We start from the raw sequence: 16,130 nt of genomic DNA on the forward strand, positions 1-16,130 counted from the left end.
TAACCTATCTGAAACCTAAAGATCAAGCAGACACAGCAAACCCAGCTAAATATCGCCCCATAACATGCCTACCAACAATCTACAAAATATTAACTTCAGTCATTACACAGAAATTAATGACACATACAACACAGAACAAAATTATAAATGAAGAACAAAAAGGCTGCTGCAAAGGAGCACGAGGATGTAAAGAGCAACTGATAATAGATACAGAGGTGACATATCAAGCTAAAACTAAACAAAGGTCGCTACACTACGCATACATTGATTACCAAAAAGCCTTTGATAGTGTACCCCACTCATGGTTACTACAGATATTGGAAATATACAAAGTAGATCCTAAATTGATACAGTTTCTAAACATAGTAATGAAAAACTGGAAAACCACACTTAATATTCAAACAAATTCAGATAACATCACATCACAGCCAATACAGATTAAGCGTGGAATATACCAAGGAGACTCATTAAGTCCTTTCTGGTTCTGTCTTGCTCTGAACCCACTATCCAACATGCTAAATAATACAAATTATGGATATAATATTACTGGAACATACCCACACAAAATCACACATTTGCTATGTATGGATGATCTAAAACTACTGGCAGCAACCAATCAACAACTCAACCAATTACTAAAGATAACAGAAGTATTCAGCAATGATATAAATATGGCTTTTGGAACAGACAAATGTAAGAAAAATAGCATAGTCAAGGGAAAACACACTAAACAAGAAGATTACATATTGAATAACCACAGTGACTCCATAGAAGCGATGGAAAAAACAGATGCCTATAAATATCTAGGATACAGACAGAAAATAGGAATAGATAATACAAATATTAAAGAAGAACTAAAAGAAAAATATAGACAAAGGCTAACAAAAATACTGAAAACAGAATTGACAGCAAGAAACAAGACAAAAGCTGTAAATACTTATGCTATACCAATATTGACCTACTCATTTGGAGTAGTGAAATGGAGTAACACAGACCTAGAAGCACTCAATACACTTACACGTTCACAATGCCACAAATATAGAATACATCACATACATTCAGCAACAGAAAGATTCACATTAAGCAGAAAGGAAGGAGGACGGGGATTCATCGACATAAAAAACCTACATTATGGACAGGTAGACAATTTAAGAAAATTCTTTCTAGAACGAGCAGAAACTAGCAAAATACACAAAGCAATCACTCATATAAATACATCGGCTACACCACTGCAATTTCATAACCACCTTTACAACCCTTTAGATCATGTAACATCAGCAGATACGAAGAAAGTAAATTGGAAAAAGAAAACACTACATGGCAAGCACCCGTATCATCTAACACAGCCACACATCGATCAAGACGCATCCAACACATGGCTAAGAAAAGGCAATATATACAGTGAGACGGAAGGATTCATGATTGCAATACAGGATCAAACAATAAACACCAGATATTACAGCAAGCATATTATTAAAGATCCCAATACCACAACAGATAAATGCAGACTTTGCAAACAACAAATAGAAACAGTAGATCACATAACAAGCGGATGTACAATACTAGCAAATACAGAATACCCCAGAAGACATGACAATGTAGCAAAAATAATACATCAACAACTTGCCATACAACGTGAACTAATAAAACAACATGTTCCCACATACAAGTATGCACCACAAAATGTACTGGAGAATGATGAATACAAATTATACTGGAACAGAACCATTATAACAGATAAAACAACACCACATAACAAACCTGACATCATACTCACCAATAAAAAGAAGAAATTAACACAACTAATCGAAATATCCATACCCAATACAACAAATATACAAAAGAAAACAGGAGAAAAAATTGAAAAATACATCCAACTGGCTGAGGAAGTCAAGGACATGTGGCATCAGAATAAAGTTGACATCATACCAATCATACTATCAACTACAGGAGCCATACCACACAATATCCACCATTACATCAATACAATACAGCTACATCCAAACTTATATATACAATTACAGAAATCCGTAATTATTGATACATGTTCAATTACCCGAAAGTTCCTAAATGCAATATAACATATACCGTTCAGTTAAAAGGAAGTGACGCTTGATCGAGGTCCGCGTCACGTCCCATTTTTAACCAGACTTAACGTCTGAGAAAGTAAAGAAATAATAATAATAATAATGATGATGATGATGATGATGATGGAAGTCCTTCTTGTGTATCAGATGTTGATAGATGCTGCAACAAACTCAAACAAAAGAGATGATTAAACATTATCTTCCGTGCTTACAGGATTCCCCATGTTAAAAAACAGAGGAAAGTGATGGAGGAAACCCTTTTTGAGAATGAAAGCATATTGTTTGTAAATAAAGACAAGAAATGAAGTAGGTAATAACATGTAACTGGTTATCAGCTTGTAGTTACTTCACATTAACATGGTGGAGCTTGCTGTTTGTTTCTTTCCTCCTCCTTTTTTTACTCCTTGATGGCCTACGTTATTTTACTCTTAACTGAACCAAACAAAAACTGTCAAGTGGAAACAGAATGAGAATTTGTTCAGCGATCTCCTGTTTAAGGCTTGAATTCTGCTGCCCACATCCAAATATATTTATTTCCTTATAGAATTTGTCATGAAAAGCCTCCAGAAGGAAGTGTCTGAACAACACAATGAATCAAAAACCACCAAATTATTTCTACCCAGACTGTTAAATTAGTAGGGTATGCAGGAGTGCTCCTGTGGAATTTTGGAAAAAAGCAGAAAGGAAATAATGGCATGTTGATTCTGTGAAATTAGTCTTGAGAAATATGTAAGGGTCTTGTGGAGACATATGTAAGCAAAAGTAAAGTTTTAATCAACAGTTTTTTTTTATCAACACATATACTTTCTGCTTTTGGGTTAAACTTTATTTATAGAAACAAGTATTTTATCATACATTTTCCACGTCAGTGTAACATGTGCTGATCTTCTGCAAGGTAACATTTAAATGTTTGTGTTACACTGTAATATTTTTGTGGTGACACTACCGGTTGTGAAGAGAGACAAAAATTTAATAGTCATGGGTGACTAGAACTTGACAGTAGGAAAAGGAAGAGAAGGAAGCGTAGTAGGTGAATATGGAATGGGAGTAAGGAATGCAAGAGGAATTTTGCACAAAGCATAACTTAATCATAGCTAACACTTGGTTCAAGAATCATGAAAGAAGGTTGTACACGAAGAAGCCTGGAGATACTGGAAGGTATCAGATAGATTATATAATGGTAAGACAGAGATTCAGGAACCAGGTTTTAAATTGTAAGACATTTCCAGGGGCAGATGTGGACTCTGACCACAATCTATTGGTTATGAACAGTAGATTAAAACTGAAGAAACTGCAAAAAGGTGGGAAATTGAGGAGATGGGACCTGGATAAACTGAAAGAACCAGAGGTTTTAGAGAGCTTCAGCAAGAGCATTAGGGAACGATTGACAAGAATGGGGGAAGAAATATAGTAGAAGAAGAATGGGTAGCTTTGAGAGACGAAATATTGAAGGTAGCAGAGGATCAAGTAGGTAAAAAGATGAGGGCTAGTAGACATCCTTGGGTAACAGAAGAGATATTGAATTTAATTGATGAAAGGAGAAAATACAAAAATGCAGTAAATGAAACAGGCAAAAAGGAATACAAACGTCTCAAAAATGAGATCGACAGGAAGTGCAAAATGGCTAAGCAGGGATGGCTAGAGGACAAATGTAAGGATGTAGAGGTACATATTACTAGGGGTAAGATAGACACTGCCTGCAGGAAAATTAAAGAGACCTTTGGAGAGAAGAGAACCACTTGCATGAATAATAAGAGCTCAGATGGAAACCTAATACTAAGCAAAGAAGGGAAAGCAGAAAGGTGGAAGGAGTATATAGAGGGTCTATACAAGGGCGATGCTCTTGAGGCCAATATTATAGAAATGGAAGAGAATGTAGATGAAGATGAAATAGGAGATATGATACTGCGTGAAGAGTTTGACAGAGCACTGAAAGACCTAAGTCGAAACAAGGCCCCGGGAGTAGACAACATCCCATTAGAACTAATGACAGCCTTGGGAGAGCCAGCCCTGACAAAACTCTACCATCTGGTGAGCAAGATGTATGAGACAGGCGAAACACCCTCAGACTTCAAGAAGAATATAATAATTCCAATCCCAATCCCATAGAAAGCAGGTGTTGACATATGTGCAAAATTACCGAACTATCAGTTTAATAAGCCACAGCTGCAAAATATTAACACGAATTCTTTACAGACGAATGGAAAAACTGGTAGAAGCCGACCTCGGTAAAGATCAGTTTGGATTCCATAGAAATGTTGGAACATGTGAGGCAATACTGACCCTACGACTTATCTTAGAAAATAGATTTCCTTGGCAAATCTACGTTTCTAGAATTTGTAGATTTAGAGAAAGCTTTTGACAATGTTGATTGGAATACTCTCTTTCAAATTCTGAGGGTGGCAGGGGTAAAATACAGGGAGTGAAAGGCTATTTACAATTTGTACAGAAACCAGATGGCAGTTATAAGAGTCGAGGGGCATGAAAGGGAAGCAGTGGTTGGGAAGGAAAGCGTTTCTGAAGAAGAGAAATTTGTTAACATCAAGTATAGATTTAAGTGCCAAGAAGTCATTTCAGTAAATATTTGTATGGAGTGTAGCCATGTATGGCAGTGAAACGTGGACGATAAATAGTTTAGACTAGAAGAGAATAAAAGCTTTCGAAATGTGGTGCTACAGAAGAATGCTGAAGATTAGATGGGTAGATCACGTAACTAATGAGGAGGTATTGAATAGAATTGGGGAGAAGAGAATTTGTGGCACAACTTGACTAGAAGAAGGGATCGACTGGTGGACATATTCTGAGGCATCAAGGAATCACCAATTTAGTATTGGAGGGCAGTGTGGAGGGTAAAAATCGTAGAGGGAGACCAAGAGATGAATATGCTAAACAGATTCAGAAGGATGTAGTTGCAGTAGGTACTGGGAGATGAAGAAGCTTGCACGGGATAGAGTAGCATGGAGAGCTACATCAAACCAGTCTCTGGACTGAAGACCACAACAACAACTTCCGGTTGTACTGAATCAGTAATGTAACTGAATAAATATTCTAATAAAATTAACTTCAAACACAAAATGAAATTTTATCTTATTGAGGATGCTTTCTATTCCATAGAAGAATTTTTGAATGTGTAGTAGCATGGTATATGTGTATCTGTGGTTTTGTGTTGAAAAGAGGAAGAGAAATTTAAGATTCAGGATTTCAGCCAGATGATGTTGACATTTTGCCACAATAATTTGCCTAACAACTGTTCAGTCATCTTCAGGTGAGTTTTTTGAGACTGTCTAAAACACTCACCTAAAGATGCTAAATGCTTTTTAGCCAAAATATCATGGCTAGATGTTGATGACATCCAACTGCAATCCCAAAACTTTATGGAACACTCTTTATGTCAGGAAAACTTCAAGAATAAGATTGAACATAGTTCAGTATAAATTAATCACCGTGCATGAAAAAAAGTGTAACTTAAGAAATCACATAAATAAGAAACATGTTTTCTGTATGTTTCTCTGAATATGTTTACTTTAGTTGTAAAATTTATTTGTTCTACGTCGTAGTGAGTGTTTGCAATTATTATCCATGGATTGTATTGTATTGGTCCTTTTGTCTTCAAAAGCAGCTTATGCATAAGACATTGAGCAAGTCAGTTTATAAGTATAGAGGTGAAAGTGATTTCTATCAATACTTATTAAAAATTACAAATTATATACTTCATAATTAAGTATTTGTATAGAACATTTCATAAATTTAAATTTTCTTCAATGGATGAAAAGCAGTGCATCTGTAAATATAACAGTAACGAGTTCCAAAAAGTTTTGACCTCAGTATTTAATTTTAGGTGTATGGGAAATTTGTTATAAAGTTTAACTCCCTTGTGGAAAGTACCATTTCCACATAGGGATGTGTAGTTGTGCATCATATGTAAGTTCTTGTTCTGTCTGGTAAAGCAATCATGAATTTAAGATAAAGAAAAAAGAAAGAAAAAAAAGAAACACAATCTAATGTACTTAGCCATTACATTTTTAAAGAATATTTACTGGGTGATGCAAGTAACTATCTAACCAAGTAAATAAATATTACCTGTATACATGAAAATCACTTAAGTTATTATCCTTCTTTTCAGTGCTATGCCAAATTTGCAGCAAAGGAAACACTGAATCGTCACATACGTACGCACACGGGTATCAAACCTCATATCTGCCAGTTCTGTGGCAAGAGCTTTATACAGTCTGCCCAACTTCGAGCTCACATTTTCCATCATACAGGTATTTAAAAGAACAGAGAGTTTTACACAATCTATACATAAATTAAACATACCTCTAAATTTTACCTTAAATTACTGTTAATTTTAATAATAATTTCAATATTACAGTCACAAAAAGACTGTAACAATATAATGAATTTCAGGATCTTATGAACAGTTTTACAGTACACCGTACTGTAATAGATGCTTAATATTTTTTAGGCTTCACAGCTTCTTCAGGCAACCCATAAGACAGTTATATGTTGTCTCTAAAGCTTCATTGAAACGGTTCGCTCTGAAATTAAAGTTACAATGTAAAACAAATATGATAAACATGAATTGTGTAACATTAGAAATAAGTAAAATTCCTGACCACTACTTACCTTCCACTATCTTAACAATAGTTCATTCCTTGGGTGAATAGAGGAATAGATTGATGAAGATTAAAAAGTAGGGGCAGCTAACTAAGATCCCAAAGTAAAGACCCACCTGTTTAAAAAACAAGGGTATAAAGAAATTACAGTGTAACGCTACTTTTCCATTCCTGGAATTAACATTTTATCTCCATTTCCAACGTTTTTTTATTACTCTCGTCAAATTTAATGTGTTCAAATGTTAATTCGCCCCCCTTTTTGTGTCAATACATCTATGATTTTCCTGCGATTTGTGCATTATGAAACAATGTTTGTGGAGAAAAAAAACTAGGGCAATTGACATAAAATTATGCAGGCATTGTGTTGGCCTTCAAGAAGTATTTACAAACATTACACAGTTAACTTTCTTGATACTAGGGTGCTGGACGATAAATAGTTTGGACAAGAAGAGAATAGAAGCTTTTGAAATGTGGTGCTACAGAAGAATGCTGAAGATTAGATGGGTAGATCACATAACTAATGAGGAAGTATTGAATAGGATTGGGGAGAACAGAGGTTTGTGGCACAACTTGACTAGAAGAAGGGATCGGTTGGTATGACATGTTCTGAGGCATCAAGGGATCACCAATTTAGTATTGGAGGGCAGTGTGGGGGGTAAAAATCGTAGAGGGAGACCAAGAGATGAATACACTAAGCAAATCCAGAAGGATGTAGGTTGCAGTAGGTACTGGGAGATGAAGAAGCTTGCACAGGATAGAGTTGCATGGAGAGCTGCATCAAACCAGTCTCAGGACTGAAGACCACAACAACAACAACTAGGGTGCTCTACTCAGCAGATCTGAATTGATAAAAGTCAGAACTTTTTTTGGTGATTTATCTCCGGTTGCTGCCAACCTCTACTTGGCATGGTGGCTGATGGAAGTAACAGTCCTGACAGAAGTTGGAGGAAGGTGTGACTTCAGAGGAACATTCATTTGTTTCCTATCTTTACCAAATTTATCTTTCAGTACTGCGTGCTGCACAATAAGTATCATTCTTACATTATTGTAACCATACTGTTTCAGCTTAACTTTGTCCTGTTATGATGATCATAGGCAGACATCTACTTCCCAGTATTTGTAACCCAGTAATATACAATAGTTTCCCTTATGGTTTGTATAAGCACAGAACATAGTGTCATTTGCTAGTGAAGATTGACATCATTGGCAGCACTATTAAAACTGTTTCTACAACTGAGGTGAGACAATTTCATTTGACTTAGCTACTCCATCAACTGCCATGCGAACAGTTTATTGTGTGTACCGTGTAGCGTGTTGATAGCCTTGTGTTTAGTGATTGAAGTGTGTCATTAGCTGTTTCTTTCACATTGTTGTTTACTGTCGCAGTTTTAAGATGGAAAAAAAGGTGTTACCAAAAGAGACAGGAAAATCCTTTCTATGGGAGAAATGGCAAAAATTCTCGAAAGAGTTGAAGCTCATCGTGGGGCATATGTTGCATTAGCACAGAGTGTAGGAATACCTGTGTCTATGCTGAACACTGTCATGAAAAACAGAGACTCTGTTTTGGAAAGTGCAAGCAACAGTGGACCAAATTCCAAAAATTTAAATATACTAGTTATTCTACATGTGTTGAGCTATAAGAAGTTCCAAAGAACTAATTTCAGGCACCATGTGCTTCAAACATTACAGTGAACTGTGTGATGTTACACAAAAAGGTGCTGAAAGTCACCAGTGTGCTTGGGATCAAGGACTTCAACCTTTAAATGCGGTAGATTGTTAGGTTTGAGAAGCGGTACAATGTTGTGTACAAAACTGTATGGGTGAAGGAAACAATGTAGATATAAAAACTGTTAGTGAATGACAGAGTTGCAGGTTAAAGGAACTGATGAATCCATATAAACTGAAGGATATTTTTCACATCTGTGATACAGGTTTCTTTTTCAGCAACCTGCCAAACAAAACACTTGCCTTCAAAGGCAAAAATTGCCATGGAGACAAACACAGTAAAGTTCACCCAACAGTAATGTTGGGCACAAATGTGGGATGGTTCTGAAAAAATTAAATCATTGGTGATGGCCAAATTGAAAAAACCACATTGTTTTAAAAATACAAAAACATTGCCAACAAACTACAGTTCCAATGATTAACTGTGAAAACCATGGATAATATCAGAATTATTTGAGAAGCAATTACATTGCTCTGATGCAAGAATGGGAACCCATAGCAGGAAAATTCTCTTTTTAGCAAATTTTTGCCCTGCACATCCCAAAAATATAAGTTTATATAATGTGTAATTAGAGTTTCTGCCAACAAACTTCCCAAGGAAATTTAGTCCTTGGCTTTGGGTATTATTCATGCCTTCAAAACGTACTACACGAAAGGAATTGTGCAGAAGGCATCAACTTTGATGGAGACTGGGAAACACTCAGCCTCCTTTAAAGTGTCAATTATAAATGCATTGCATTATATTGCCAAGGTATGGACAGAGGTTCAGAAGGCGACAGAGGTTCAGAAGGCCACCATCTCCAGCGGCGGGATTCTTTGAAGCCAATCAGGGAAATGGATGTGACACACAAAACCTGAGTATTAATGACAGCTCTGAAAATCTACTTGCTTCATCATGGGAAAAGCTGCAGCAGGAGCATCCGGTTCAAGATTTCGTACACATTGATGACAATGTTGTCACTGTGGAAAGTGTACCTGTTGAGTACATGATTGACTTTCATACAAAAGAAAACACTGACAGTCAGAAAGTGACAGTGATAGTGATGATGACAGTAATATTCCCCCATTATAAATGCAGTAGTGAAAACAATAAAAAAATATATTGCTGCTTCAGATATATTGATGACAAAAATTTCCCCTGTGTTTATGAACTGGAAAATAAAAATACAAAAAATTCACCAAAAAATCAAAACAATCCACAGTTTTGAATTTTTCTACTAAAAAGTAGTAACTACTGTACCCATTTGTTCACATAGCATTTATGTAAGACCATCCAAATTATAATAAAAAAAGCTGAAGTGTAGTATAGTACCTTCCCTTGTAATCTTGACTGCAGATACAAACTGGACTGTATCACAGTCCCAGTGTGTAGGTTGATATGAAGGTGATATTTTGGTTGTGAGTGAGTGTGAAGAAGGCTACAGTGACAGATTGATGTGTAGTGTAGTGCCATATTTAATGCACTTAACAGTATTTCATGCACTTTTCTTTACAATACCTAAAACAGCTAGATAAGCAGGTACTGTGTACATCTACTGATGTCACTTTTGCGGGAAAGTTACACTAAAAACGATGTGGTTTAGGGAGATCTTTAATGTAGTGTACACTTTAACTACACTCCTTGCGGTCTGCAGGTATACAATGCTAAAACTGCCAGATACGTCACCTTAGCTTTGCAAACATGTAAATCAACATCATGGCCACTTGGTTTGCATTATTTTTAGTGTGACTTGCTGAGCAAAAGTGTCAGTAAATGTCACATCAACTGCTAAATATAGCACAAAATTCAAATAACCTCATCCCTGATGAGTATTTTTATGCCTATTACGTGCACTATTGGAATAATGAAAACATAAATGTGAGGCAAAAAAAAGCATCAGAGTGGAGATACGTAGTAGAAAATCACTATCTGAACCTTACAAAACTTTACTAGGTGACTTTAAACAGTACATTTTGTTACATGTGAAAGTGCAGTAGTGTTAGAATTTTTGTATTTGATATGCATCAGTCTTTTGCTTCACCTTTTCTTCACCTTTATTCGCTTCATTCCCTATCCAAATTTAAATACAGCAGTTTTGCACAAAACACAGAAATGTTTGTTAGGAAAGCAGGAATGGCTGTTTTTTCTGTCATCTGTATTATTTTACCTTTATTTTTTGTAATTATTTAATACTATTTTCTACAATATGATAAAGGTCAATTCACACTCACTGTCACGTCACGTCACATCACGTCTCATCAAAACAATCTGCAGTGCATTTCAAATGGCAGTGTCCATGCTGGCCATCATGTCATGCCATGTCAGTCATGTTACCATAGAGGTTTCTCAGGAAGAAAGTTTTACGGTTGATATCATCTGTCCATTGTTGGTCATGTGACCCCCCAAGTCTGTTTCCTCCGGATACACGGCCTTGCACGGATCTCCATATTTAGTTTCTTTGTGGTTTTTGTAGTGGACATCAGTTGTTTGTTATTAATTATTTGTGTGATTTCTTATAATTTTTTGTTTTGTTATTTCTTTTGTTAAAATATATAATTTTGTAATAAATGATAAAAGATTAATTGAAGTGTTACTTGCCCTCTACTACATTTATAAAGTAAATGTTTATACATACCTGTATCTTATTTAATATTTTACAGTGAAGTGGATAGCATTATGACTGCAACTTGAAGTGAAAAATGTACTGTAAGTAGAATCAGACTGATTAGTAAGTGGAATTTATTTGTATGTTGTCGGCTTTCATAAAGAAGGGACTGAAACCTCTCATCATTTATTATAAAACTATAATTTTTAAAAAAAGAAATAATGTAACAAAAAATTTATTACATATAACAAAAATAACAAATGATAAACAACGTGATGTCAGTCACAAAAACCACGGTGAAATGAAATACCTGTGCATGGCTGTGTATCGGAAGGAAATGGGCATGGGGTCACATGATCCACAGTGGACAGATGACGTCAGCTGTCAAAACTTTCTTCTTGAGAAACCTTGACAGTGTGCGATGTGACAGGATGGCAACATGTATGCTGCCATTTGAAATGCATTGCTGAATGTTTTGTCAGGACCTAGCCTTTAAAGTGCTAGTCATGGGGCAAAAAAATGTGTGCAGTGGATGCAGGAATGGGAGGCTGCTATTGGTGAGATGCTAGACAGTGCACAGAGAACTAAAATGTACATAAAGGCAAACATCTCATTGACAGAACTAGATTATGTTGAAGATAGGTCATTTTTTAATAGATATTTACCCAGTGCTGGTTGTGTACCCAGTTCAAGAGACTTGGGAGAATATATCAGGGCACTGCCAGAATGAAAGGAGAAATCAAAGATGATACGAAAGAGGTTCCTATTGCAGTTATTGCTGATGGAATTTGCTTCAAAAATGGAAGGCACTTATTTCCAGTTTTATTTCAACCAAAGACAGAAATATCAGAACAGAAACTGCATCTGGTTTCCTGTAACATTTCACATGTTACTAACAGAAGTACTTGTGCCCAGGCCACAGTAGATGTCTTAAATGACTACAGCATTTAATATGAAAATGTTATGGAATTAATATCAGACTCTGGTGCATACATGGGATCTTGTATGATGCAGTTAAAATATGGACTAGGGACCATTTAAAAATTTCAGATGCAGGATGCCCAAAATAAATTTTGGAGGTGACATAATGAAAGATCTAAAGGTTCTAAATTTTATTGTCTGTAAATTGAAAATGGCATTTCTGCAATCTTGCAAAATGAAAAGCACAAAGCTTCAATTCCATCAAGAGAAATTTAGTTATTTGCCAGAAAAACTTATTCCCAGTCCAGTAACCACAATATGGAATCCTTGTTTCCATACAGGTCAGTACTTGGACACATACTTACCAGCAATCACTTAATTTTTCAGGTAATTGGAAACAAAAATGCTACGGCAGAGTTCATTCTTGATCATTTAAAAAATGAATCTGCATTAGGTTTAGTATTCTGACAATGCAAATGTGTGACACATGTCTTAGTAGTGTTAAAAGTTTAAATGCTATCAGTTTGGAAGAGCTGTTTTATCTACAATTTGGGCACCTATGAACAATGTGGGTCCAATGTACAATTTAGTTATAAGTGACAAAAGGAGGTCGTTGAAGCCAGACAGTAATGAAACAATGTCAGTAATTACATTCAGTAGATAAACATTTGTATATAGGCCTATAACATGTGTCAGTTTGAATGAGAACTGATGCTGTGGTGTTCTGTTATAGAAATAATCAGTTAACAATATTTGTTTAAAAAAAAAAAAAAGAAAACTGTGAACAGTTAAAAATCCAATTTTTGAGGTAAGTCCATAAATTCAGCATTTATATTTTTTGATATGTTTACACATTTAAATGACCCATATATCAAAAAATATAAATGCTAAATTTCCAAAGTTTATTTTCTAATTTCACGCAGCTCTGCTGATGGGGACCCCAAACAATTGTGCAGTCTGGAATGAGTCATACATGTGATCTGTTTGTGGTCTCCTCTATAGATGTCCTATTCAGAACATGTATAAACAAAATATGTCAAGAAAACAGACACTGGACCCTAGCTTCTATGAGATGGAGCCAGTAATGAGCATGATCAGGAAAAATACAATTTGCTTACTGGACATCAAATCAACACACCAGAAAACAGAGTCAGGAAGACAGTAGAGAACCTGAGGAACAGTAAGAGCAATACACAGTAAGTTTGAATGAGAACTTATTTAGTCACAATATTTTTTCATGTTTTATTAAATTACACAATGCATTTCAGACCCTATGGGTCCATCTTCAGGGGCAAATAAATTAATATGTAATTTACATTTGCTCTTGAGTGAAGTTAAATGTATTTTCATTTTATGAGAAAATTATGTGGGTTAGGTTTTTCATTTTGTGAATTGAGTGCACAAATGTGAGAAACAGGGGGGAAAGAAGTGAAAAGCTTAATGAACAAGCAAGGAAGGGCATTTTTAACCTTTTGAGGTCAGCATACATTGGTTTATTCATACTGCCATTGCACATAATGTTACTCAAGATGCATATTTGTTTAAAATGCTTAAAAACACTTCACTGATGCATGTTAACCTGATGTGATCAAAGATAAAGTTTATCACGTAGTGTCAGTGATCTTTCTTCAAAAGCTCCTGTGCTTGACAAGGAACATTGGGTTGAGCGTGTCCTGAAGAAGCACTACTCCCTCTGTCAGTCGTCCTTTCCAACGATTCTAGATTGCTCACTAGAGTTTGGTTAATGTTTCACAACATCTGTCCGAGTTTATTGTCGTCCCAGGTTGCATGAAATTGATGAAAAGTACCCCTTTCTGATCCAAAAACACTGTCCCCGTAACCTTTCCTATCGACTGCATTTGTTTGAATTTCTGTGGTGGCGGTGAACCGGATTGACGCCACTGACGAGATTGTTGTTTTGTTTTGGGGGTATTATGAAACACCCACATTTCATCTCCCATGATGATAGAGACCAACAACTTCTCCTTGTTGCCTCCCCTATCACATTGTTGAAACTTGCAAGTACAGTCAAGGCATTGCTCCTTGTGTCCATAAGTCAGCATCTGGGACACCCAGCGAGCACAAACCTTGCGATAACCCAACATTTCTGGTAAAGTTCTTTCAGTTGTGCTGTGGGAAGCTTCAGGAATGCATTCAACAAGTTTACAGACCATGAACCTCCAATCTTAATCAGCTCGCTGTTGATCTGGACAATCGCATCCGAAACCGGCGGTCTTCCACACTCTTCTTCATCGTGAACTTCCATGCAACCCTCAGCTAAAGCCCAGCACCATTTGTGGACGTGCTGAACGGACATGAACTCTTCACCATAAATCTCAGTCAGTTGACGATGAATCTCCATGGGTGGTAACCTCCTTGTGTGGAGAAACCAGATTACTGCTTGAACCTTACACGTGGCAGGAGCAGCAGTCAATACTTCTATCTCTGACTGTTGCCAAGCTAACACTGGGTGATGTAGCGAACCATGGATGGGCGGGTTCGGGAGTGGAGGAACCACTGCATATGGCACTGTTGTCAAATGTAGCCTAGCACCTTCCCCCGAGGCTGTAGCTCTTTGGAAACCTTATTTTTGGTATAACCCATGTACTACACAATGAAGCCAGTGGTAAGACCCTAAAACTATTAGAACAATTGTAAATAGACCTCCACAAGTCCAAAAAGTCTGAATCTTTGTTAAATGAACGAACAGATTTTGCTAGCCTCAGTTATTTTTGTAATTTTGAAGACTTATTGTGAATTTGTTCCTTGCATATATCAGCTTCTTAAAGCTTACATCTCTGACACTGTATGATAAACTTTATATATGATCTAATCAGGTTAAACTACATCTCTGAATTATTTTTAAACAATCATATACAAATGTGCACCTCAAGTAAGACAATATGCAATGACAGTATGAATAAATCAACATGTGCTGACCTCAGGTCAAAAATGTTCTTCCTTGTTTCTTTGATAAGTTTTTCACTGTTTTTTTTCTGCTGTTTCTCACATATTTCCACACTCGATTCACAAAATACAAACCTAACATCTAACTGTCTCATAACAGGAAAATGCACTTCACTTCAGTCAAGAACAAATGTGCAATTTGCACCTGAATATAGACCACAAGATCTTAAATGCATCATTTAATTTAATAAAACACAAAAAATATTGTAACTGAAGAAGTTTTTATTCAAAACTCCTGTGTATTGAATGCAGTCATGTTCACAGCTGCAAAATATAGATAAGGAATATCACATAGGATATTGAAATAAAGAAAGATTATAGTGTACAAAAAATTACAGTAGAAGATTTAAAAAACAAGGCAGACAAAATCAAGTAACTAAAAGAAAAAATCTAGACCAACAAACAAACATTGAGAAGTGTCATTTCAGATAGAGAAAGAAAATCGAGACACAAAGCAGTGAAGAAGTGCTCAGCCAACAGAAAACTGAAAAATCCTTTTTATAAAACTGACGTAAATAGTCTTCAAACTGAGGGACCAGAGCCCTGTGCATGCCCTCATAAAGACGCTATCACTGTCAAGTATCTCATGTTGTGCTGAGCACTCACGGTGGACCAGGCGATGGAGGTCGGTGACTGGACTGCCTCGGGTAGTTGTGGTTGTGCCTTATGAATGTAGACACAAGCTCAAGTGGCCCAACTTACATCTGTTGCGGGTAGTACATGTTGTAACCGTCAGGTTACTACACACCTCATTCCTTGCAGAGGAAAGAAGCAGGCATTGCCATCCTCACAGCTGTGACTGAAGAGATGTCCATGGCATCCAAGGCAGTGTGGGGTGGGACAGCCACAGGCGTGAGAAATTCTCGATCTACCTAGACTAGCACCTCCTGGCAAAAATGAGTGGAACAAGGGCACCCCTGCTGCCTGTGGACTCCGGGGCAACCAGTGGACAGGACCGGCAACAGGAGAGGCAGCCATCTCAACATTGGAGTCCACTACGAGGGGCACAGGCATGGGCAGCGACTATGGCAGTTGAAAGAGGTGGGGCTCTGGCGGCAGAGACAGGGTTTCTGTCCCCACTGACTGTGACACCTGCTCAGTCCGGTGGGAGGCATCAGCTCCCTCTGCAGGAAGCAAATCTGCCATCAGTGCTGACAAAGTCCAGCCCACAAGCACAGGCAGGCATGATGCGGCCTGCGCAACCCCCTGGAGCGGCCAGGGCTGACAGA

At 36.9% G+C, this 16,130-nt stretch overlaps 1 protein-coding gene across 1 annotated transcript in view; it reads left to right on the forward strand.

Annotated features, from left to right (window-relative positions):
* LOC126416768 (gastrula zinc finger protein XlCGF57.1-like) overlaps positions 1-16,130 on the forward strand; it is a 252,168-nt gene that overhangs the window by 181,587 nt on the left and 54,451 nt on the right. The window contains exon 10 of the mRNA XM_050084613.1: positions 6,211-6,352. Coding sequence (XP_049940570.1) covers positions 6,211-6,352 — 142 coding nt within the window. The remainder of the gene's footprint in view (positions 1-6,210; positions 6,353-16,130) is intronic.

The sequence above is a fragment of the Schistocerca serialis genome, chromosome 8 (genome assembly GCF_023864345.2).
Source record: "Schistocerca serialis cubense isolate TAMUIC-IGC-003099 chromosome 8, iqSchSeri2.2, whole genome shotgun sequence".
Taxonomy (NCBI): domain Eukaryota; kingdom Metazoa; phylum Arthropoda; class Insecta; order Orthoptera; family Acrididae; genus Schistocerca; species Schistocerca serialis.